The following is a 26,709-nucleotide window of genomic DNA, read 5'->3' on the forward strand; positions in this document are numbered from 1 at the left end:
TCTTTTGTTACTTTATGTTTCAATGTTCCAGATCAAAAATACGGTGCCGAATCAATCAAATACATTTCATATCAAAAGCAAATATGCTCAATCAAAACCATACAATATTTAAAAAGTAGACAATAACACCTTACATCAATTTCGTAATCAAGAATAATGCAATTCGTAAAATAGATATAGATTGCTGATAAATCTAGAAAAGGGATTACATTACTTACCTTACGAATGCGATCCACAACAAATCCAATTAATTTCGTAAATTCCTCGCAGAGCCTAATATCCAAAAATCATATTCTTATTTTAAAATTCATCACAATATATGTATACAAAAACTTAAATTTTAATATCCTTCCATGGCTGATCCTACAGAAGTGCCTAGCACCCCGAGTTCGGATTCATACCCGTAAACCACCCCCTCTCTTTATTCATTTTTTTTTCTTTTTTCTTCTTCTTTTCTTTTTCTTTTTCCTTCTTTTCTTTTTTCTTTTTCCTTCTTTTCTTTTTTCTTTTCCCTTCCTCTCCCGACTCCCCTCTTCTTCTTTGGCGAAATAGGGGATCCGTGACCCCCCACCCACTTCTTCTTCCCTCTCGGTCGGGCCCAAGGGCGGTCGCGACGGCCGACCCTGACGGCGGCAGGAGGTGGCAGAGCAAACCCGGCCACCCCCGGCGGCTGGCGGCGGCGAACACGCCGACGGCCAGGGCACATAGGCCGTAGCAGAGGACCCCGTTTTGAACCCAAGTCCGGTGATTGGCCGACTCCAAACCACAACACATCATGGTCAAGCACTGAGAGAAGAGAAGAGGAAGGCGAGGGACTTACCTTCGCTCCGACGAAGATCCGGCACCTCTCTTCCTCTCCAGCAGCAAAGGAAGAAGAAGGCCACCTATGCCGTGGCTTCTCGGCTCTCTCTCCCTCTCTCTCGGGTGGCAACACGAAGAAGAATCCCCCCTTCTTCCTCTTCTTGGGTGTGGCGACTCTCCTCAATGGCCTCAAATGAGAAAGAGAAGAACCCCTAAACAAGAGCTCCTTCTTCTTCGGGATGAATCCCTTCAAGTGGACTGGGCCCAGTTCCACGGTCTCACAGTATTACTCAACTCTGCACTTATTGTTACCTAAATTCTCAATGATGGGGCCAACATGTTAGTCGTTGGGAACTAAAAAAGGGCCTCCATTGATCCCCTACTGCTTTGGCCTCTTTTGGAGCCATGTCTATTCGAGATAAAAGAAGCAAAGAAGGCTTCAAAGCGCAAAAGAATGGACAGAGGAGACAGTCAATACAACAAGCCAAACCTTCGTAGAATTTCTTGAAGTATTCAGCAAAAGAATCAACCCCATCATATGAGCAAAACGCAGGCCGAGAAGGAAGGCTTCAAGAATTTTTGCCAAAGCACAGACCTCTGTAAAATAAGTATAGAGCCAGATTTGAAATATCCACAGAAACCAAACATCTCCAATTTCCTAAGTTAAAATCCTTCGGGCATTGTAAAGACAAACTCAAAACGGTCCTAAGGTATTGGCTGATCTTCCACTAAAGCAGGAGGCAATCAGAGGTTTTTAAATTCATACAAATCAGAGAATAAATATTAACAACCATTGATATCAAGGATTGGGAAAAAAAATTTAGTTAATAAAGAACAATAGTAAAATAACATCAAATAAAGGATCAGTTATCCCTCCTTAAGTTAAAATAATAGGGATCACAAAGGCTGCATATCATTTGTTGTTGATAATGATGATGATGATGGCAGTATTGGAGAAACGGCTGCAATGAGATAAAAATTTTAAATGGGAACTCTTCAAAATCGAACAATATACTGGTAAAGCTTACAGATTGCATTAAAACATGTGACAACAGGAAGCTTTTCTCATCACAATTTTCTTTTTTTCTAAAAAAAAAAACAAGAGAACATAAAAGATAGCATTTCTGGTCAGAAAAACAAGCCCACAGAGTCCATACTTAAAGAATCATGGCCTGAGAGTAGCAAATTAAAGCCCATTAGAATAGGTGTTTTCCCAAGGTTGAGCATCAGAGAGACTATTAATTGCAGAATCATAAGCTCAATTATCCTGCTCAGGCTTAGGTTGCCTAAAGTGCTTCATATCACTCTCTATGCACTGATGCATGATTAAGGGCTGGAGTTCAATGCTGGAAGGTCTTCCATGATTGTTAACATCATAGCCGGCCAACAAGAGGTTTGAATGCCCGACATGGCTTGTAGGGAATGAAATGGAAAAGTCTTGGATAATATTTGAAACAGGAATTGCTTGATGAGCAGCTGCATAACTATTGTTCAATCCAAACGTGCTGAAAGACATAGACTGCAAAAGAGGCATCTGCATTTCATAACAGGGAGAGGCCCCAATTTTGGAATTGCCAGTAAAGCACCCAGCATAACTGGCTGTGAAGTTTCCGCTGCCAAATTCCATTTTTTTGTCAAAACAAGGAGCCAGATCTTGGACATGTGTTTGAGGTCCGGAGGCACTGCTAGATCCTGGTAATGTCATGGAAGTTTGAGCATTAGAGGCAGGCTGCATGTTACTACCTGAATTCATGCGATTATTGTTCCTTGCCACAGGCACTTCATGATTGTGTTTTCCTTCATAAGTCGTAATCACTGACTTCAAATCATGAGAGGCTCTTTCCACATGCTTCCTTACAGAACATCCAGGATGTGTGCACTTGTAGTAGCTCCTGCAACATCAATGAAATAATTAAATAATAAATACATTAATTATGAAAGAAAACTAACCAATATTAAATGATCGAGATAAGAAAAGAGGCATAACAAAGTGAAATGAATTTCCTGGAACCTAATGCCCTTTTCTATGTGATCCATCCAAATGTACCTCCATTGCTGGGCAATGTCAGAAAACAACTTTTGTATGTCTTATCTACAGCATACATTCCCTTTAGATGTTAAGACTGGACAGGAAGCTTATAAGAGGGAGTCTCAAAGACTGCAGTTGGAGGATATATTAAGAAAATGTGATAAATAAGTACACAAGATCCAACATACATCCCCAAGAAAATCAAATGTTATAGCATACATGAAAAAATGGGTAATACAAGTGACCTATCTACTAATCAGATTGTCAAAGAAGGCCAACAATCAATAGAGTTGACTATACTTTCTATGTGCCAGCAGTTCGTCTGCTTATTCCTGGGGACAGTCACACCAATCCAAGGTTAGAAAACTTGGTTTCAGCTTCTGTTTCAGCTGGATAGTTTCGAAATGAGTTTCAATTTTATTTCAACGGTTCGGATGGTCTCAATTTTAGCTTCATTTGACAATTATAAAACATAAATATCAACTAAAATTAGGAAAATAAATCAGTGATAATTAGGAAAAGTTAATTAAGTCAAGAAAACTAACCAAATATCATTTAAAAGTATATTATCTTGTTCTGGATCTTAAGATGTATCACTCTGCAAGTGTCACAAGGAGAAAAAAATGTTTTTTGAAAACAATAATGATACTTACAAAAAAAAAGAAAAAGCATAATGATAAAGATATATTTAAAAGCTATTTAATTTGATTTTTAGAACAACAAAACCTCGGGCAAAACCAATATTGTCCTCTCAAGCTCTTTGGAACATAATGGTGCAATGCTCCTAAATCTTCCCAAGACCTGCAAATCTAAGTTCAATATAGTGGAAATGCTTTGAGGATTGAAAGAAATGAAAAAACAAAATTGGCGTGGTAGCTCCCATATGCAATAACTTTGGCCCCATTAATTAGTTTTGGGCAAACATCTACAAGTAGAAGAATCTGAAAATTCACTTTTGGTTTTGGAGTTTCTAGGCAAAACTTTAAACCATAAACTTTCATCTTTCCTTAGACTTAGTAAAGCAAGTACTATCAGTATTAAATTAATTTTGATACCCATCCTTTTTTACTTTGAGCAAAATGTCACTGCAACTAAAAGAGTTTAAAATGGTTTGATACATTTACCTAGGATTTGGATTTCCTTTAACTACCTTCTGCCCGTACTTTCGCCAGCGGTATCCATCAACTAGGATGTCCACTTCACTGACTGTCTGAACAACCACTCTTGGTTCACGCACAGCACGAGAAGCTGGATTACTATCAATCACACAGCTTTCTTTCTTCCTTAAAAAAAAAATGGAATTATACTTCAAAGTTAGATCTTCCCAAATATTCATAACAAGAAAAAAAAAACTCTATGACATTGGCAAGAATTGCTATATAGAAAATTGACCTTCTCTTTGATTCAGTCTCATCACCTTCATCATCATCCTCAAATGGCATGCTCCCCTGGGTAGCACCATCTTCATCATCACCTTCACTAGCTAAAGTTGATGAAAGCTCAGGAATATCTGTCAGGATATTTGAGCATTTTCCTTGTGCAGTCGAGAGAGGATCTGAAAGCTCAGTAACAACAGATGTTGATGATGTCAACTCTAAACTGTCAGCCCTCAAATCTACACAATTTTTATCTTTAGATCCTCTCTGAGAATTTCTCCAAATTGATCCCCCTTCAACATCTGTAATAGACCCAAAGCCAGCAGCAGAATCTGAGATCTCACTCATTAAAAATGATGACCCAAATGCAGATCGGCGAGATGGTTGTGGCTTTGGATGATTATGAGTACCCTTGTAAATAATTTCTGTAGTTTGGCCATCCAGTGAATGCTCTACCTTTTTCTTTACTTGACAACTTTGATGAGTGCATTTGTAGTAGCTCCGAGGATACTCACTACCTTTGACATGTTTCTGCCCATATTTTCTCCAGTTATATCCATCTTCTGATGGTCTTCCTACACCCGAGCTGGAAAAGGACTGGTCTTCTTCCAAAATCTGCCCTGACTGTCTATCCTCTCCATTCGACAAATCTTCAAGATGATGTGCTGGATTACTTAATGGAGGATGATAGCATGTCTGAACAGAACTACACTTTGTTTCCACCATATTATCTTCAGAAAATTTTACATCTCTCTGCAAATCACTGGCGTATCCCTTCTCTTGTTTTGTGATGCAGGCTTGATCCTCAAAATCCATTTGCATCTGGACCAGAGAGTGATCTTGGTGGTAAATATCAGCAGCCCTTAAATCCTCACCCAGATTAGATGAAGAAACCTTAGCAAGTCAAAATGTTACACATAAGCAATAATTCGATGGCAAAAATATTTATGGATAGGTATCAACATTACAAGCAGCTAGCGGAGAGTATCAAGATAAAGTGACAATATAGCAAACACAGACAGCTAAAAGGATCGTCTTTCTTCCTGAAATGAAATTGACTATTATGCAGCAAGTCGCCAAAAATCATGGATTGCAAGCTCTTCACAAGCCAATGGCATCTTCTTATGGTCTGCCAACCTATGTCTTGCTCAGTATAAATGTTTTTCTTTTGTATTTCATTTTTTACTAATCAAGACTAAATGTGATTTCCACCACATACTACAAAAACATCAATTAGCATCAGTCCGCCAATATATAATTAAAAAGACTCCTCCAATAACAGTGGTTGATGGATTTAACCAAATTAAAATGGCTATTACAAGGACAATCAGAAGTTAACAAACAAAGGGAGAAATCAAACAAAACAATATGCTTGTAATGGTCTAATATTTAATTTATTAGGCAACAAACCCACTCCATTTATAGCCATTTATCCAAAAATCAAGATCAGTAAGATTCCCGCAACATAATGTTAGCATAGGCTGAACCAAGGGGGAGGGGGCACCAGGGGCCCTAGCTTTCCCAAAGTTCATGAATTCCTTTCTTGGTCTAAGAGGTGGCCCCCCTTCAAAATAAGATGGCAGCTATATATGCCCCCTTCTAACATTTTCCTACAAATAAGAGCAAGCCATTTTCCTAAAGAATTATCTAATTAAATATTCTATTTCCTTTCCTTCTCCAAAATCTGGAAACTTATCTACTCCACATAAAGAAAGACATTTGTTCTTTGTAAACAATCTCAATCCCAATTCAAATCCCAACACATCACTCAGACAGCTGACCAAGATAACTTTCTCCCTCTCGCAATGCCCATCTTTCTACAGTGCCACTAACTGTTTAACAAATACAGTCATCAAGTTTATTCTCAAGTCTCAAATATAAACTTAAAAATAAACATGAATGGTATAAGAGTTAAATTAGGAGTGTTTTTATTAAAACTAATAAAGTATATGATCAACTGAGTCAAAGCCATCCACCATATGCTGATGACATGATACAATAGCAAGTCAAAGATAACCCACCTCCTAGGATCCCATGGACTCATGGTTCTCTCTCCAAAATTTAGAAAAGAAAAAAAAATCCAAGACAAACCTACTCCCACTTCCTCTACAAAGAAGAAAAATCACTAGAACATGATGTAAAATTGGTAACAATTATATATATATATATACACACACATATACATATAAATATACATATATACACATATATATATAAACATATATGTATGTATGTATGTATGTATGTATGTACGTTGGATACTTTGTGAAAGAAAAAATTCCTCGCTATGTGTGTGTGTGTGTGTGTGTGTGTGTGTGTGTGTGTGTGTGTGTGTGTGTGTGTATATTTGATCTAAATTAAATTATGAGTCTATGTGGATTACGTAGTTGGCTCTCATGCTATCTTGTTTATCTTTCTTTTTACAGATACTATGGCATAAAGGCCAAGGGGGTATCAATATGGGAGTGTGACTGGGAGCAAGGCTAGCTACTTCTGGTGTAAACCAGACATCATGATTTGTTTAGGAAAGAGGCCTTGTAAACTAGTATAATTTTGTAAGTAGTAACAGATATTTTCATCTAAAATTAGGGGTGGTGGTAACTCAAATATTATTTTGGACACCTGCATATATCTAAAGTCTTGCACGATGAAAAGTTTAGCAATCAAGCTTCTAATGAATTATTTAAACTTCGAGTTAATAGTGGCTATGATGTAAACCATAGTTTGTTAATTATGCGATGATATTTGGTTCTATAGTTGTTGTTATCTATATGACTTGAGTACAGGATTATTTTAAAGGCCATGTATGTTTCAAGAGGTTAACCTTAAAGAATCAGCCGTATCATATGCCCCATCATGTGACCGGGTTTGGCACATGACAATTTATGGTATAAGAGCTGAGGTTATAATCACTATGGTTTGACCCTAGGATGAGCCTAGGTGGGGTAAACATTTAGTTTGGGGATGCATTCTCTGTTTTATATAAACATTATATATGCATGTCATGTTTATCTTATCTTTTATTATTCAAGCAAGATGGATTATTTATAACTTATGGGTTCTAATGTCCATGAGTGTAGGTTAAGATGGCATAAAGCCATACCAGGAGACCATGTTGGTTTTGCCAATGCCTCAGCAGCTTAAGAGCCTATGAACCAGCATACTAATGAGACTCACCAGCCCGCTAGTGGTACCCACTGCAGAGGGGCACCAATGAACCTGCTAGTAATGCCCCATGAGCAGGGATAAATCTAGAATCTAGGTAAACTTGGGAGAATAGGTGAATCCATCTCAGCTGATGCAAGTTCTTATAGGAGCAATGCAGCAACAAGAAGATGTTGGGGCTACAATGGTAAGGAAGATGGAAATGCAGCAATAGCAATTCATCCAGTAGCAACAACTACAACAACAGTAATTTATGCAGCAGCAATGGCAATTCATGCAATAGAATGGCGGCAATTCATGCAATAGAATGACGGCAATTCATGCAACAGAATGGCAGCAATGATAAATACAGCATCGGCTACAGCATCAGGACACCGAGGCTCAGCAGAGGCAGTGTAGTGGCTGCTGTGAGTTTAGGAGGCTAGCTCCATCAGCTTTTAAGGGGATTACTGAACATCTGAACCCCTAGAGGCCGAGAAACTAGTAAACCCCTAGAGGTCAAGAATTGGCCAAAGGAGATGGAGAAAGTATTTGGAATTATGAGATGCCCAGATGAGGAGGTGTCTTATCCTACCTACATGCTCCAAAAAGAATCATATGAATGGTGGCAAATGGTGGAAAGAAAACATGAGAATGACACAGAGCAATTCACCTTGGTTAAGTTCTATAAAGCCTTATAAGGAAAGTACTTTCCTAAAGTGTGAAGATACAAAAGGAGCAAGAGTTCCTTCCACTGAAACAGAGAGGTGCATCAATGCCCCAGTATGAGGGCAAATTCATTGAGATGGCAAAGTTTGCCCCATAGTTGGTGGAGGATGAGGAGAGCTGAGCTCATACATTTGAGATGGGGTTAAGGCATAATATCAGGAGGAGGTGTGCCAATTGTGAGGCCCAATAGTCCCACATCGGAAAGACTCGTTCCAGAGCCTGGACATATGAAGTGGTGTCTCCAAATCCTGCAGACGCATTTTGGGAGAAAAACAAAATCGGAGAGGGGTGAAGGACGCTTGCATGAAGCCCCGGAACCGGACAATATCTGGCAGGGGAGCCCCATGTTCCCCTCTCATGTAGCCCCCACGTGGGCACTGGGTGCCTCACGTGCCCCGCGCAGGCGGGGGCGTGACATTTGATATCAGAGTCGAGAACGGCTCTTGTCCGATGGTAGAAAGGGTGTGAGGCCCAATAGTCCCACATCGGAAAAACTCGTTTTAGAGCCTAGATATATAATGCGGGTGTCTCCAAATCTTGCAAACGTGTTTTGGAAGGAAAACAAAACTGAGGAAGGGTGAAGGACACTTGCATTAAGCCTCAGAACCGGACAATATTTGGCAGGGGAGCCCCGTGTTTCCCCCCCTCATGTGCCCCCTATGGGCACTGGGTGCCTCACGTGCTCCGTGTAGGCGAGGGCGTGACATTTGGTATCAGAGCCGAGGACGGCTCTTGTCCGATGGTGGGAAGGGTGTGAGGCCCAATAGTCCCACATCGAAAAGACTCGTTCCAGAGCCTGGGCATATGAAGCGTGTTAGCAATATATTATCTAAATAAACAAATATATCTATAAATTCAATTAATGAAAAATCTTAAAGGGAATAATATACATGCATATTATTCGGCATCCAAATAATTCTATTTCAATGCAAAATAAATTTGTTCTAGCACAAAATAAATCTATGCATTTAATAAATTTATATTATAGAATTTCAAATCCTACAAATCTACTAATATTAAATTAAAAATAAAAGTAGAAGAAAGTAGCCTGATTGAAGGCAGGTCGAAGCGCGTAGACGCTGTCCCAAAGAAGTATTTGCCCCCACGTACGGGTCTCCCGGCAATCCTCCTCTGAGATACGACGACCCTACAACTTCTTTTTCGGCACGTCTCGGAAGAAGTCAAAGCGAACCCGATTAGACTTGCAGATCCAGCAAAGAGCAAAATGAAAAGAATAAAATAAACTGAATAAATGTACAAAAATAAAAATCAAAAGTGGCTAAGAGGAGGAAGAATTTCTCCAGAGTTTTTCTACTATTTTTCTGTAATTTTTCATCTTCGAAAAGAGATGAAATAGAGGGGTTTATATAGAGATTTTTAACGGGGCAAAATGGTCTTTTGCAGATGCGTTTTCAAACGCGTCCGCGTAACGCCCGCGGCCATTTCCTTTTTTTCCCCTTAAATGCACACGCGGGCGCTGGCTCTTTTAATTCCCAGCAAACGCCCATTGGGCGTTTCCTTTTTCTCAAACGCGCACGCGGCCCGAGAATTTGGCCGCTGTGGAGTGATTGATTATACCCCAATTTGATTTTGATGAGCTCAAAGTATTTGAGTATATTTAATTTGTACTAATGAATTCAATCTAGTGTTTCAGGCAAATATATGTGAATTTATCTTTAAGAGCATCGAGCTTTGGTTCAAAGTCATTTGGCTAAGTGTTGAACTCAATTAAACCAAAGTCTGAAGCTCGAGTCGACTCCAAAAGATTGCGAGTCGACTCTAAGTGTTTCAGAGATTCTGGCACAGGCTCGAGTCGACTCCGGTACACTACAAGTCGACTCCGACTGAGAACAGACAGAAGGACAGAAAGATGAATTTCAGACCCTGTCACCGAGTCGACTCCGAAGATTTCGAGTCGACTCCGATGCTTGCTGAGTCGACTTCCGAAGGTTCTGAGTCGACTCCAGGGAGTAACAGACAGAAAGACAGAGAAGTGTTTTCTAAATCCTGTTACCGAGTCGACTCCAGAAGGATGCGAGTCGACTCCAGAAGGATGCGAGTCGACTCCAACGTTTGGTGAGTCGACTCCTAAACATGCCAGAGTCGACTCTCAGAGGAAAGCAGACTGAAAGGTAGAAATCCAAACATAGTGACCCTGTGAACGAGTCGACTCCGAGAATACGAGAATCGACCCCAAGTCAGCCGAGTCGACCCCAACAAAGTGTGAGTCGACTCCGAGGCAGTTCAACTCGAAAGACAGAGGATCAGTTTTTCGGTCTATGAGAGCCGAGTCGACTCCAAGATGATCCGAGTCGACTCAAGAGAGAAATGCAGAAAAATAGATCTCTGGAATTCTGAGAACGAGCCGTCTCCAAAATGCGGAGTCATCTCCAGATCTTGGCGAGTCGACTCTAGGGTTGGCCCGAGTCGACTCCAGGTCGGGACAGCACTTTAATTCAAATCCTAAACAGTGGGCGAGTCGTCTCCAGTAAAGCATGAGTCGACTCCAACAACAGCCGAGTCGACTCCAGATCGAGCGAGTCGACTCCGACCCCAACGGATACATTGTCAGGTGATGCAGACTGTGCAGAACGGCCACAAATCAATGTATAATGGCTATTTTTCAAAAGAGACTGTTTAAATAGCCAGAGAAAACAGTAGTAGACATGAAGAGAGCTATTCCGTTCAAGTAAAAAGGATTTTCCACCTACCAAGAGTTCTCAAGAGTAAATACAAGCAAAAGAAGCAAGAGGTGCATTCAACTCCATCCGACAAGCACTTCCTTCGCTTTCAAGGCTCTCCTACTGTCCTCAAATCTCCAGTACTTTCCAGAGGAGACCCAGAAATCGAGAAGTCCCAACTTTCCATTCCAAAATCTGTTTGAGGGCTTCTAACCTTTACTTTGCATTTATTGTTTATCACATCTGCTTGTTTAGAAGCCTTCTCTGTGAAATCCCAAATACTACTTTTCTTACTTGATTCAATCAGGGGATTGAATCAAGGGTTGTAAGGTTAGTTGGTGAGCCAAAGTTAAAACCAACGGTGTAAGGGTTTGATTGTGATCCCGGAAAAACAATCGGATGGTTCTAGTCGGTGAGCCTGTGAAAACCGACCGAGTTCGTTGTGATCTCGCGAAAACAACAAGTTGGGTTGTGAACTTGTAAAACAACCGGCTGTAATCCAAGGGATTATAGTGAACTCCCAAGTGAAGCTTGGGGAGTGGATGTAGGAGCAAAGATTAGCTCCGAACCACTATAAACTGGTTTGTGTTTGTATTGGCTGCTGTCCTCTCTCTCTCTTCATTCACTTCATCTAGTAACTTAACTAATTTACTTGCAATAGATTTAGTTAATTACTAATCATAGTTTTTAATTGGTCGAGAATTAATCCAAACCCAATTCACCCCCCTCTTGGGTTGTCTTCTTGGGCAACAAGTGGTATCAGAGCCGGAGTTCTTATATTAAAAGAGTAAAAGATCAAAATGACAACCCCATTTGGATCTTCTCTTAGTGAGGGGCAATCCACCAATAGGCCTCCATTCTTCAATGGAACTAACTACACCTATTGGAAGGCTAGGATGAGGATATTTATCCAAGCCCAAGACTATGATGTTTGAAGTATTATAGTTAATGGACCATATATTCCTTCTATCTATGTAGATAACATCACTATACCCAAGCTTGAAAAAGATTGGGATGATAGTGATAGAAGGAAGGCACAACTAAATGCTAAAGCAATGAATGTACTATTTTGTGCCTTAGACCATAATGAATTCAATAGAATCTCTACTTGCAATTCTGCAAAAGAGATATAGGATAGACTTGAAGTGACCCACGAGGGCACGAATCAAGTCAAGGAATCTAAAATAAACATGCTAGTTCATAAGTATGAACTGTTTAAAATGGAATCTAATGAAACCATATGCATGTTCACTAGATTTACTGATATTGTCAATGGCTTAAAAAGCCTTGGCAAAAGTTATGCTAACAGTGACCTTGTCAGGAAAATTCTTCGATCTTTACCAAGGTCATGGGAAGCCAAGGTAACAGCGATCCAAGAAGGTAAAGACTTGAACAAACTGCTACTCGAGGAGCTCCTTGGATCTTTGATGATACATGAGCTCACAATGAAGCAACATAGTAAAGAAGAGTCCTCCCACAAGAAAAAGGTAATTGCCCTTAAGTCTACTTCTAACAAGGATCCCTCTTGCAGTAGCAGCAGTGAAGAAGAAGACAATGAGGGAGATGAAGATGAGGCTCTTCTCGTGCGAAAGTTCAGAAGATTCATCAACCGGAAGAAGTCCTTTCATCAGAAGAGATGTTCCTCAAGTTCCTACAACAAGAACAAAGATAAGGAAAGGAAAAGTGAGGGAATCGGTTGCTATGAATGCAAGAAGCCGGGACATTTCAGAATCGACTGTCCCTTACTGAAGAAGGGCAGCAAATACAAGAAGAAGAAAGCTCTTGTCTCCACTTTGACAGACTCCGATCAATCATTATCATCATCAGATGAGGAACAAGAGGAAAAAGCAAATTTTTATTTTATGACAAACGAAAATGAGGTAATATCTGAAACACATTTAGATTTTACCTTTGATGAATTGTATGATGCTTTTAATTAACTAATGGATGAATATAAGACAATATACCTTAAAAATAAAGAATTGAAACTAACTAATCAATCTTACCCTCATAAGTACGATAAGTTAATTAAGGACAAGGATTCTATCATTAAAGAAAACTTAGAACTTAAAACAAGCAACCAATTGCTAACTCAAAAAACTAATACTTTAATTAAAGATAATGAAAGACTAACTAAAGATGTTTCAGAACTTAAAAACAGTAACCAAACTCTGAAAGATAACTTTACAAAAGATCTAAATTTACTAAAAACAGAAAAACTGAACTTAACAAAAGAACTTGAAAAATATAAACCTATAGTTGAGAAGTTTACCTTTAGTTCTGAAAAACTAGAAATGATTCTTAATAGTCAAAGAGCTGTATTTAATAAAGCCGGTTTAGGGTATAAGCCTAACAACAAGCAAAAATTTCTTAAAAACTTTTTGTAAAAGCCGGAAAAAGTAACATAAAAAATATAACTTGTTTTTGTTGTGGTAAAGTAGGACATATAGTAAATGTATGTAACTACAAAAAAACTGAAGTTAAAAGAATGATTAAAAAGATTTGGGTTCCAAAAGGAACCAACATTACTAACCTTGAAGGATCCAAGAAAACTTGGGTACCTAAAACTGTATGATTTTCTTGTGTAGGAGTGTCTTGCAGCCAAGGTCAACAAACACTGTTGGTACTTGGATAGTGGCTGCTCAAGACACATGACGGGTGACAAGGAGCAATTCTTCATCCTAGAGCCTAAAGAGGGAGGCGCGGTGACTTTTGGAGACAACAACCAAGGTCACATCATTGGTATAGGTAAAATACAAATCACTCCTTCAACCTTCGTTGATAATGTACGATTTGTAGATGGTCTTAAGCATAACTTACTGAGCGTTAGTCAATTATGTGATGGAGGTTTTGATGTTCTGTTTAAGCCATCTTTATGCATCATAACCAACTCAATTGACAATAGCTTAGTATTCAAAGGAATAAGACGTGGCAATGTTTATGTAGTAGATCTTGAAAATCTCGCCAATAATAGCCGTTGCCTAGTAGCTAGTGATTCTAAAGTCAATGATACAACTTGGTTATGGCACCGTAAATTAGGTCATGCAAGTATGGATACAATATCAAAATTAGTTAAAAGAGATTCTGTGATTGGTTTGCCAAAGCTAAAATTTGAGAAAAATAAAATTTGTGAAGCATGTCAATATAGCAAACAATCTAGAAGTTCCTTTAAATCCATAAATTGTGTCTCTACTACTAGACCCCTTGAACTACTTCACATGGATCTTTTTGGACCAACTAGAACCACAAGCCTTGGTGGAAACAAGTATGACCTTGTCATTGTAGATGATTTTTCTAGATACACATGGGTCATGTTTTTAGCTCATAAAGATAAAGCATTTTCAGTATTTAAGAAATTTCATAAGGAAGTAACTAACTTTAGAAATGCTTCAGTTATAGCTATTAGGAGTGATCATGGAACGGAATTTGAAAATCATCTATTTGATGAATTCTGTAGTAAAAAGGGAATAACTTATAATTTCTCTGCACCTAGGACACCACAACAAAATGGAGTTGTGGAAAGAAAGAATAGAACCCTAGAGGAAATGGTTAGAACCATGTTGTGTGAAAATAACCTCCCAAAGTATTTTTGGGGAGAAGCCATTAACACATCATGTCATATACTAAATAGAGTTCTATTAAGACCAATTATAAAAAAAACACCTTATGAACTTTGGAGAGATAGAAAGCCCAAAATAAACTACTTTCATGTGTTTGGATGTAGGTGTTTCATTCCTAATAATGGCAAAGATAACTTAGGTAAATTTGATTCCAAATCTGATGAAGGTATCTTTTTGGGATATTCTACATCAAGTAAGGCTTATAGAGTCTTCAACAAGTAAACCCTTGTAATTGAAGAATCCATCCATGTTGTTTTTGATGATTCTAATGATGCTTCCTCCAACAAGAGAGTAGTATTTGATGATGATGCAGGAATAATTGAAGAAAAGATGGATCACATGACTCTACAAGAGGATGAACCCAAGCAAATTGAAGAAACTACAACAAGCCAAGATGTAATTGCCGAACATGGGCTTACAAAAGCTTGGAGGTATGCTGACGGTCATCCTAAAGAATTAGTCTTGGATGATCCATCTCAACCTGTTAGAACAAGAGCCTCTCTTAGAAACTTAAATAATCATCTAGCATTTGTTTCACATTTAGAACCTAAAAATATAGAAGAAGCTGAAAGTGATGTAAATTGGATAAATGCTATGCAAAAGGAACTTAACCAATTTACAAGAAATAAAGTATGGAACTTAGTTGAAAGACCCACTAAATACTCAATAATAGGAACTAAATGGATATACAAAAATAAACTTGATGAAAATGGAGTTGTGATTAGGAACTAGGCTAGAATAGTAGCAAAGGGCTATAATTAAGAAGGTATAGATTTTGATGAGACTTTTGCTCATGTAGCTAGACTTGAGGCAATTAGATTGTTACTAGCATTTGCATTTAATAAAGATTTCAAATTATTCCAAATAAATGTAAAAAGTGCCTTCTTGAATGGGTATATTAATGAGGAGGTTTATGTCGAACAACCTCCTGGTTTTGAGAATCATCAATACCCCAATCATGTTTATAAACTAAATAAAGCACTTAATGGCCTAAAACAAGCTCCTAGAGCATGGTATGAAAGACTTAGCAAATTTCTATTAGACCATGAATTTTCTAGAGGAAATGTTGATACAACTCTATTTTTGAAAAAGAAAAACAAAAATATGTTAGTTGTGCAAATTTATGTAGATGATATTATTTTCGGTGCTACTAACAATCGCCTTTGCGAAGAGTTTGCTGAATTAATGCAGAGTGAATTTGAGATAAGCATGATGGAAGAATTGAACTACTTCCTCGGACTTCAAATCAAACAATCCAAGGAAGGTATTTTCATCAATCAAGCTAAATACATCAAGGAAATGCTAAAAAAGTTTGATATGGATGGAAACAAGTCAATTGGCACCCCTATGAGCTCATCATGCAAACTAGACAAAGATGAATCAGGTAAATCAGTAGATCAAAAACTGTATAGAGGTATGATAGGATCTTTACTATATCTTACAACAAGCAGACCTGATATCATGTTTAGTGTATGCATGTGTGCTAGATATCAATCTAATCCTAAGAAATCACACCTAATTGCAGTTAAGAGAATTTTTAAATATCTCATAGGAACAAAAAATATAGGTCTAAAGAATCAAGCATAAACTTAATAGGGTATACTGATTCAGACTTCGCTGGTTGTAAACTTGATAGAAAAAGCACCAGCGGGTCTTGTCAATTTTTAGGAGAAAACCTAATTTCATGGTTTAGCAAGAAACAAAACTCGGTTGCACTATCTACGGCTGAAGCCGAATATGTTGCTGCCGGAAGTTGTTGTGCTCAAATTTTATGGATCAAGCAACAACTTGAAGATTATGGTATTAAACAAAATAAGATTCCCATAAATTGTGATAATACAAGTGCCATAAATCTAACTAAAAATCCAATTCAACACTCAAGAACTAAACATATTGAGATAAGACATCACTTCATAAGAGATCATGTGTTAAATGGTGATATAATGCTTGAATTTGTTTGCACTGATGATCAACTTGCTGATATCTTCACAAAATCCTTAAATGAAGATCGATTTTGTATTCTTAGAAGAGGGTTAAGAGTGATTGATCCATTCTTGTGATACTCCTCTCTAATTTATTGATTTTGATGATTAGCTTATGTTGGACATAGGATTTCTTGTCTATGATCATCAAATCAGTCCTTAAGTCTTAAATATTTCCCTATCTCTCACTAGTGGCACGGAATTAACTAAGTTTGTGCCAGAGTTCGAGTCGACTCACGCATTTCAGGAGTCGACCCGCGGTCGAGTCGACTCGCGTCTTACTGGAGTCGACTCGAGGTCGAGAATCTGATTTTTAACCCTAATCGAAACGTTTTTTCTTCACTTCTATTTTCGGCCGCCACTGTTCCAAAACCCTAGAGTCGTCTCCGACCTCGTCTCCGACCCATTTTAGGTCCTTTTCCTCGAGTTTTCTTTCATTTTTCTTGTCCATTCCTCGATTTTTAGGTCAAAATGCCTAGAAAAGTCGTTGTCCCGAGCCGGAAGAGACCTCTCTCCGCGAGCGGCGCCGAGCGACGGTCCAAGGCACGGAACGAACCCGTGAGGCCACCACCTCTGGTTCCTTCCCCGCCTAGGCCGGTTCCCTCACGTTCGTGCGCCGGGAAGGTAGTCTCTACCGGGAGGAAAGTCAACTTTGACTTCCTCTCTTGGGAAGGGTTCATCTTAGGACATCACCTTAGGGCTCAGGGCTTAGAGTTCTTCTGTTCATTAGACCTCCCTACCTACCCAGGATTAGTTAGGAAATTTTATGGGACTGTCGCACGAGGTAGCGGTGGTATCCAGGGAACCGTAGCGGGTGTCCCTATTTTTATCTCGGAGGACTTCATTGCTCGAATCCTCCATCTCTCCCGAAAGGAAATTTTTTCCACTCATCCCCATGATAGGACAGAGGCCCTTACGGCCATCTTAGGGAGCCCACCTCAATCCCCTATAGAGGAGGTATTTGCAAATCAGCTTTCGGCTGAAATGCGGCTTCTCCTAAGTATCATTTCTAGAACTCTCTTCCCCAAAAATGGTAGGTTTGACTTCATCTCTGAGAGAGACCTAGCATTGATGTTCCACATTCTCCAAGACACTTCCATCAACTTTTCCAAACTCATCTACAAATATATCTGTGAACCCCTAGATAAACCTAGGTTGAGTCTCCCATATGGCATGCTCTTCACACTTATTTTTAGGGAGTTAGAGGTACCTATCCCTAAAAAAGAACCCACACGCTCCCTTAGGTTCACTGATCACATGGGTAAGGGGACTCTCCACAGAATGGGGTTCCATAAAGTCGAGAATGTTTGGGTTAGGAAAACATCTTCATCCACACCATCCGACCCTACCACTCATCACTCACCTAGTCCTGACCATGACCAAGACCACTACACAGCTCCTCCCACTTTTCCTTCCACTTCTGGTCCTTCATTCCCATCTACTTCAGCTGGACCATCTACAGCTCCACCACCTCAGCAACCTTTAGAAGTCCGGATCAGCACTGAGCAGCTCCGGGAGATGAGACAGGAGATTGTGAGGGAGCTGAGAGATGATTTATTGAGAGAGCTCCGAGGTCCACTGAGTACTCCCTCCACTAACGTCGTTCCCTTCTTAGCAGCAACGTCTAAGATGGTAGCAGACCTGAAGGAGGAAATGTACAACATAAGGAGTCTAATCCAAGGTTAATACTGGAGCCTTAGTGATATAAAGGATGACACGAGGAAGATGCGAAATAGCAGCAGAGAAGAGCTGGGTAGCCAAAGTCAAGGTGCGGAAAGGCTTGCAAATGCCTTAATATCCAAGCTTGACGCTATTCAGGAAAGTGTGACCCAGCTCACTGCGATACAGTCTAGGGCCACCTCGGAGATCATCGAACAACTAGGGAACGTATCTGAGGGGATAATCTTGGTCATGAAACATACTAGACTGAGTACGGAAGCCACATCCTCCACTACTAAAAAACCCTAGTGTATTTTTTTGATTTTATGATGTACAGTCCCTTGAGGACTTTTTCTGTTATGTATTCACATTTGTACTCAATTTGACTTTAATACAATGAATAGAAATTTCCTTTCAAAACTGTGCAAATTGACTTCTTATCTTTTTCTGTGTTTTGTGCCTTTTTGCTATGATGACAAAAAGAGGGAGAAAATATGATGATTTGAAATGTAAAGGGAATCACTAAAAAGAAAATCCTTAAAGCAAAAAGTAATTTGTTCTTAGTGGATTCAATACCTCGAGGCTCATTATCTCTCTGTTGGGGCTCCTCAAGGAGTAATCTCCAGAATCTATTCAAGGGATATTCGAAGATTAATTGAATCAAACTCAAGAACAAATTGTCATATTTTTCCTCTGAAAGTAAGAATTTAAGCTCAATAGTCTCGAAAACTTAAACAAAATTGAATGCACATGTTGAGGGGGAGAATCTGAAATCTTAAGAAAGCAAATTCATTAATCACATATAAGCCAAACAATTAATTGCACGATTTGAAGGCTTATATAATTCCAAATGAAAGGGAGAGCTTTAATTTCAGAATTTACTATTTCATACCTTTCAATTTTGGATAAATTAAATGACTAGACATTTGAATTCATTTCAAAACTTTACTATAAATCACCTGTTGGTTGAGCAATTCACTTTACAAATACTCAATGTTTTGTCATCATCAAAAAGGGGAAGATTGTGGAGTGATTGATTATACCCCTATTTGATTTTGATGAGCTCAAAGCATTTGAGTATATTTAATGTTGTACTAATAAATTCAATCTAGTGTTTCAGGCAAATATACATGAATTTATCTTTAAGAGCATCGAGCTTTGATTCAAAGTCATTTGGCTAAGTGTTGAACTCAATTAAGCCAAAATCTAAAGCTCGAGTCGACTCTAGAAGATTGCGAGTCGACTCTAAGTGTTTCAGAGATTCTGGCACAAGCTCGAGTCGACTCCGGTACACTACGAGTCGACTCCAACTGAGAACAGATAAAAGGACAGAAAGATGAATTTCAGACCCTGTCACCGAGTCGACTCCGAAGATTTCGAGTCGACTCCGATGCTTGCTGAGTCGACTCCCGAAGATTCCGAGTCGACTCCAGGGAGTAACAGACAGAAAGACAGAGAAGTATTTTCTAGACCCTGTTACCGAGTCGACTCCAGAAGGATGCGAGTTGACTCCAACGTTTGGTGAGTCGACTCCTAAACATACCAGAGTCGACTCTCAGAGGAAAGTAGACTGAAAGGCAGAAAACCAAACATAGTGACCCTGTGAACGAGTCGACTCCGAGAATACGAGAGTCGACCCCAAGTCAGCCGAGTCGACCCCAACAAAATGCGAGTCGACTCCGAGGCAGTTCAACTCGAAAGACAAAGGATCAGTTTTTCGGTCTTTGAGAGCCGAGTCGACTCCAAGATGATCCGAGTCGACTCGAGAGAGAAATTCAGAAAAATAGATCTCTGAAATCCTGAGAACGAGCCGTCTCCAAAATGCGGAGTCATCTCCAGATCTTGGCGAGTCGACTCTAGGGTTGGCCCGAGTCGACTCCAGGTCGGGACATCACTTTAATTCAAATCCTGAACAGTGGGCGAGTCGTCTTCAGTAAAGCATGAGTCGACTCTAGCAACAGCCGAGTCGACTCCAGATCGAGCGAGTCGATTCCGACCCCAACGGATACATTGTCAGGTGATGCAGACTGTGTAGAACGGCCACAAATCAATGTATAATGGCTATTTTTCAAAAGAGACTGTTTAAATAGCCAGAGAAAACAGTAGTAGACATGAAGAGAGCTATTCCATTCAAGTAAAAAGAATTTTCCACCTACCAAGAGTTTTCAAGAGTAAATACAAGCAAAAGAAGCAAGAGGTGCATTCAACTCCATCCGACAAGCACTTCCTTCGCTTTCAAGGCTCTCCTACTGTCCTCAAATCTCCAGTACTTTCCAGAGGAGACCCAGAAATCGAGAAGTCCCAACTTCCCATTCCAAAATCTGTTTTAGGGCTTCTAACCTTTACTTTGCATTTATTGTTTATCACATCTGCTTGTTTAGAAGCTTTCTCTGTGAAATCCCAAATACTACTTTTCTTACTTGATTCAATCAGGGGATTGAATCAAGGGTTGTAAGGTTAGTTGGTGAGCCGAAGTTAAAACCAACGGTGTAAGGGTTTGATTGTGATCCCGGAAAAACAATCGGATGGTTCTAGTCGGTGAGCCTGTGAAAACCGACCGAGTTCGTTGTGATCTCGCGAAAACAAGTTGGGTTGTGAACTTGTAAAACAACCGGCTGTAATCCAAGAAATTATAGTGAACTCCCAAGTGAAGCTTGGAGAGTGGATGTAGGAGCAAGAGTTAACTCCGAACCACTATAAACTGGTTTGTGTTTGTATTGGCTGCTGTCCTCTCACTCTCTTCATTCACTTCATCTAGTAACTTAACTAATTTACTTGCAATAGATTCAGTTAATTACTAATCATAGTTTTTAATTGGTCGAGAATTAATCCAAACCCAATTCACCCCCCCTCTTGGGTTGTCTTCTTGGGCAACAGCCGCGTGCGCATTTAAGTTTTTCCCAACAATCCCCCACAAAAACTTAAATAATTTTAAAATCAAAATAAAATGCTGGATATCTTATATTATGTAATAGGTATAGGTACCTTTCGGTTTGAACCTTCACTTAGTGACAATTGATTACATCTGTGGAGCCAAGATGGTCATAACCTTGAACCTTGATCCATGGCTCAGAATAAATCAACAGCACACATAATATAGCCCGATGTGAGTTCTAAGCGGGTTGCGCTAATATGGCCATGCGCAGGTATCTATCATGTGTTTTTTAGGGTATCGTCCATTTTCCATAATCGCGGCCTCACGACTGCACATATAGGTAAGTTCTAATAAGAAAGCTAGCAAGGAAGCTCCTGCCTCTTGGATCTCGGACTCATTAAGAGTTATACAAACGAACTCATCCTACCACTTGCTTTTATAAACACTAGCACCATAGGGATGAGAAAAATATGAAATAGTGCTCCTCTTAGTCACACTCCGGTTTGTTTCTACCCATTGAACCTTTTAAGGTTGGGTTCCTACCATGATGATCTATCTTTATGGGCTAAGCCCCATCCCCCTCGATGACTCTAGAACCACTGTTCTAGATAAACCTTTTGTAAGCTGATCAGCCAAATTATTTTCTGATTTTACAAAATTCAGAGCAATAACGTTATTTTTCAATTTATATCTTAATAATTTATGACACACTTTTAAGTGCCTGTTCATTTTTACATTGGCATTTTCTTGGTTGCACTTATCTATTACAGATTTGCAGTCGCAATGTAAGAAGACAGGTGGTAAAGGTGACTCATCTACAGGAAGGTCTATTAGTAGATCTTTGAGCCACTCAGCCTCAGTGCTAGTGGTGTCTAAAGCTATCAGTTCAGACTCCATGGTACTCCTAGATATTAAGGTTTGTTTAATGAATTTCCAAGACACAGCAGCACCTCCTAGGAGAAAGACGTATTCTGTGATGGATTTAACATCTAGGGTATCGCTGATCCAGTTGGCATCACTATAGCCTTCTAGAACAGCAGGAAACCCACTAAAGTGCAAACTATAGGACTTGGTACCCTTAAGATACCTAAGGATCCTCTCTAATGCTATCCAGTGATCTCTATTTGGATTAACAGTATATCTACTAAGTCTACTTACAGCATATGCTATGTCTGGTCTGGTGTAGTTTGTTAGGAATCCTAGTGAGCCTATGATTTGAGCATATAGGCTTTGAAGGATAGGAGTTCCTAAGTTCTTCTTAAGATGAGTAGAGGGATCAAATGAAATAGAGACAGGCTGACAATCGGTGTAATTGAATTTATTGAGTATTTTTTCAACATAATGACTTTGGGATAGCTCAATACTATTTCCACTTCTAATTATTTTGGTATTTAAAATTAATTCAGCTTGTCCCAAATCTTTCATTATCAAACTTATGACTTAGAAATTGTTTTACTTTATCAACTATCTGAAGGTCTGTCCCAAAGATTAGTATATCATCTACATAAAGGCACAAAATCATAAATTTATTTCCAACTCTCTTGTGGTATACACATTCGTCTGTACTATTGATTTCAAATCCAAATGTCAGTATGGTTTCATCAAATTTCAAGTGCCATTGCTTGGGTGCTTGTTTAAAACCATAAAGAGATCTGACTAGTCTGCAAACTTTATTTTCTTAGCCTGAGATTACAAATCCCTCTGACTGGTCCATATAGATTTCTTCATTTATGTCTCCATTTAGAAAAGCTGTCTTGACATCCATCTGATGAATTACTAATCTATGGATGGAGGTTAATGCTATAAGGACCCTAATAGTTGTAATTCTAGCTACAGGTGCATAGACATCAAAGAAGTCTACCTCAGGTCTCTGAGTAAAACCTTTGGCAACTAATCTAGCCTTAAATTTATCTACAGAGCCATCAGGCCTAAGTTTCTTCTTAAAGATCCATTTGCACCCTATAGTTTTACAACCAGGAGGAAGATCAGTCAATTCCCAAGTATGATTTTGGATAATTGACTCTATCTCATTGTCCACAGCTTCTCTCCAAAAAGGTGAATCCAAAGATTTCATTGCGTCCTCAAAGGTAGTTGGAGAGTCCTCTATAAGAAAAGTATAGAAGTCATCTTCAAATGTTTTCTCTATCCTGGATCTCTTACTCCTAGGTTCTGCTTCTACTTCTACTTCACTTGTCCTTATTCTACTAGAGCTACTAGCTATACCACTATCTACTCTAGTCTTAAGTGGAAAGGTGTCTTCAAAATATGTTGCATCTCTGGCTTCTATGATGGTGTTGTTACTAATATCACTTTCTTCTGAATTAATCATCAGAAATCTATTGACATTACTATTGGTTGCATAACCTATGAATATACCATCCACTGTTTTTGGTCCTATTTTCTTTCTTTTAAAATCAGGTATTTTCACTTTTGCTAAGCACCCCCACACTTTCAAATAGCCGAGATTCGGTTTTCTATGTTTCCAAACTTCATATGGAGTTTGATCATTATTTTTAGAGGAAATCCTATTAAGGATATAACAGGCTGAAACTAAAGCTTCCCCCCACAATTTCTCTAGTACTCCTGAGCTTATAAGCATGGAGTTAACCATATCCATTAAAGTCCTATTCTTCCTTTCTACTACTCCATTTGATTGGGGAGAATATGGTGCTGTCACTTCATGAATGATTCCATGATCTTCACAAAATTGAGTTATATCATTGGATGTATATTCACCTCCCCGATCTGATCTAAGGATTTTAATTTTCTTTTCCTATTGGTTCTCGCTTCGATCTTAAAAATTTTAAATTTGCTGAGCACCTCATTTTTGGTTTTAATTAGGTAGATGTAACAGAACTTGGATAGATCATCTATGAATGTCACAAAGTATCTATTACCTCTCCTAGAAGTTCTACCAGAGTCACAAACATCACTATGCATCAACTCTAATAGATCTGAATCCCTATTAATAGATTTAAAAGGCTTTCTAGGGAGTTTGGCTTCTACACAAATTTGACATTTCTCATGGTTCTTAAGATCACTTTTTGGTATTAGATTTAGGTTCATAAGTTGCTTAATTGAATTATAATTTACATGACCTAATCTCCCATGCCAAATAGAAGGAGGTTCTATATTCATAATCAAAAGATTTTCATTTATTGAAGGAGCTATTACATTCAACTTGAACAATCCTTCACTAAGGAATCATTTTCCAATAAACATTACACCATAAGAAATTACAACCTTATTGGACTCAAAAATAAGACGAAAGCCTTGCTGGACAAGTAAGGAACCACTAATGAGGTTTCTCCTAACAACTGGAACATGTTGGACGTCGTGCAGTGACAGGACTTTTCCAGAGGTAAGCTTTAAGTCCACACGTCCTACTCCTAGCACACGTGCCTCCGAGCTGTTTGCCATGATCACAGCTTCTCTACTTGAGATCTGGTAAGAAGAAAACCAGGAGCGATCCGAACAAATATGAATACCAGCTCCGGTATCAATCCACCAATCAAGTGCTTATAAAGTCATGTTAACTTCAGGAGTGAAGGAAACAGACCTGAAAGCTATCTCAGAGGAGCGAGCGTCGGAAGTCATCATGTTGACTCGAGCACTGGTTGTGTTTGGACCCTTCTTCTTAGATTGAAGAGATGCAGTCTTCTTATAGAAGCACTGGGGAGACAAATGGTTGGTCCGACCACACATAACAGAAACAAGCACCACCTTCCTCTTTCTTCTTCTTCTGCTCCTGGGATTGAATAGATTTCCCATTGTAGTGGTGGTTAGGGTTTCTAGGGTTGTAGAGTTTCTTTTTTGAAATTCTTATGGAAGGGTCGATTCAGATTTTTCTTAGGAGGGGCCTCTTAGGAGGGGTCATTCATAGGCTTTGAGTCCACCATCCTAAAATTATTGAAGTCGGAGGTCTTGAACCTCTTTACCCCAGCATCATCAAGACCATATTTGCTATCTAGGGTGTCCCAGAATTCTTTGGCACTCTTGGCTGTGTAATAAATATCATACAGTCTCTCAGAAAGAACATCTAGGATTCTATGGATACAATGATAATCTATCTCATCAGGTGTTCCAGAGGGTGTGCTAGTAGAGGCAGAATATTCAGTGTTGGAAGAGGTAGTTGGGTTGGACCCGTTATCAACTTCAGTAGTACTTTCACCTATGGCTGAGATTAACCCTAATGTGGTGAGCCAGAACCGCATTTGGTTCTGCCACCTCCTAAAGTTATGGCCATCAATTTTTTCCGGTTTGGCACTAAGGTGGTCACTAGTGTTTGAGGCTATGGGATCAGGGTTACAGAATAGAGACAGAAACCTAACTGAAGACAGAAAAAAAATCTATGTCAAAAGATTGCACTAATATTTATATTGAACTTTGGATGTTTAATTGATATATCCAAAAAACTAATAGTCAGATCAGCTCCAGATCGGTGGTGGAGCACTAGGTTCACTTAAGTACCAGCCTTTCTTAGGCACGTATGCTTTTTTGACAAGTTTTCTTAGACACTATTAGTTAGTGGATATAGTCACTAGAAATCACACAAATTCAATTTTTAGAATAATCTAAGTGCAAACTTAAATTTGTTATTATGGATTAACTAACTTTTGAATTTTCCATTTGACCTTTCCGAATTAGTAACAATTGATTACTAAATTTAATTCTAGCAAAACAATTATTGTAATTGAAATCTAATTTGTCAATTCAATGAATTATATATATTAGAATTGATTTATTTTCTTATTAGAATAATTAATTACTAATTTTGTAGCAAATCAATTATTGTAATTAAGATGTCAATTCAATGAATTAAAAGATTTATTTCTTTATTAGAATAATTGATTGAGATCTAATAAGTCAATTCAATAAATTAATTATTATGTATCAACCAATTTTCGAATTTTTCGTTTAAATGGGATCTGGAATTTACTCCTTGAGGAGTCCAAATGAAGGTATAATAAACCTCTTGAAGGTTAACCAAATTATTACCTCTTTAGAATAATTTATTATTAATGATGTGCTAGCAAAAATAATTATTGCAATTAAAATCTAATATGCCATAATTGTAATAAAGAATTTAATGAATTATATATTACTAACAAAAAATAAAAAAATACTTCTTTGGATTGTTAGCAATATATTATCTAAATAAACAAATATATCTATAAATTCAATTAATGGAAAATCTTAAAGGGAATAATATACATGCATATTATTCGGCATCCAAATAATTCTATTTCAATGCAAAATAAATCTATTCTAGTACAAAATAAATCTATGCATTTAATAAATTTATATTATAGAATTTCAAATTCTACAAATCTACTAATATTAAATTAAAAATAAAAGTAGAAGAAAGTTGCCTGATTGAAGGCAGGTCGAAGCGCGTAGACGCTGTCCCAAAGAAGTATTTGCCCCTACGTACGAATCTTCCGGCAATCCTCCTCTGAGATACGACGATCCTACAACTTCGGCACGTCTCGGAAGAAGTCAAAGCGAACACGATCGGACTTGCAGATCCAGCAAAGAGCGGAATGAAAAGAATAAAATAAACTGAATAAATGTATAAAAATCAAAATCAAAAGTGGCTAAGAGGAGGAAGAATTTCTCCAGAGTTTTTCTACTATTTTTCTGTAATTTTTCATCTTCGAAAAGAGATGAAATAGAGGGGTTTATATAGAGGTTTTTAACGGGGGCAAAATGGTCTTTTGCAGATGCGTTTTCAAACGCGTCCGCGTAACGCCCGCGGCCATTTCCTTTTTTTTCCTCAAATGCGCATGCGGGCGCTGGCTCTTTTAATTCCC

The 26,709-nt window shown here is 38.6% G+C and overlaps 1 protein-coding gene across 2 annotated transcripts in view; it reads right to left on the reverse strand.

The window, feature by feature from the left end:
- Positions 1-1,769: 1,769 nt before the first annotated feature.
- LOC103713914 (probable WRKY transcription factor 2) overlaps positions 1,770-26,709 on the reverse strand; it is a 53,397-nt gene continuing 28,457 nt past the window's right edge. For both annotated transcript variants that reach the window (XM_039131013.1, XM_039131014.1), the window contains 3 exons: positions 4,223-5,100; positions 3,955-4,113; positions 1,770-2,693 (listed from right to left, as the gene is read on the reverse strand). In XM_039131013.1, the coding sequence (XP_038986941.1) occupies positions 2,060-2,693; positions 3,955-4,113; positions 4,223-5,100 (1,671 nt within the window). In that variant the 3' untranslated portion in view covers positions 1,770-2,059. The remainder of the gene's footprint in view (positions 2,694-3,954; positions 4,114-4,222; positions 5,101-26,709) is intronic.

This window comes from Phoenix dactylifera, chromosome 10, assembly GCF_009389715.1.
Source record: "Phoenix dactylifera cultivar Barhee BC4 chromosome 10, palm_55x_up_171113_PBpolish2nd_filt_p, whole genome shotgun sequence".
Lineage (NCBI taxonomy): Eukaryota > Viridiplantae > Streptophyta > Magnoliopsida > Arecales > Arecaceae > Phoenix > Phoenix dactylifera.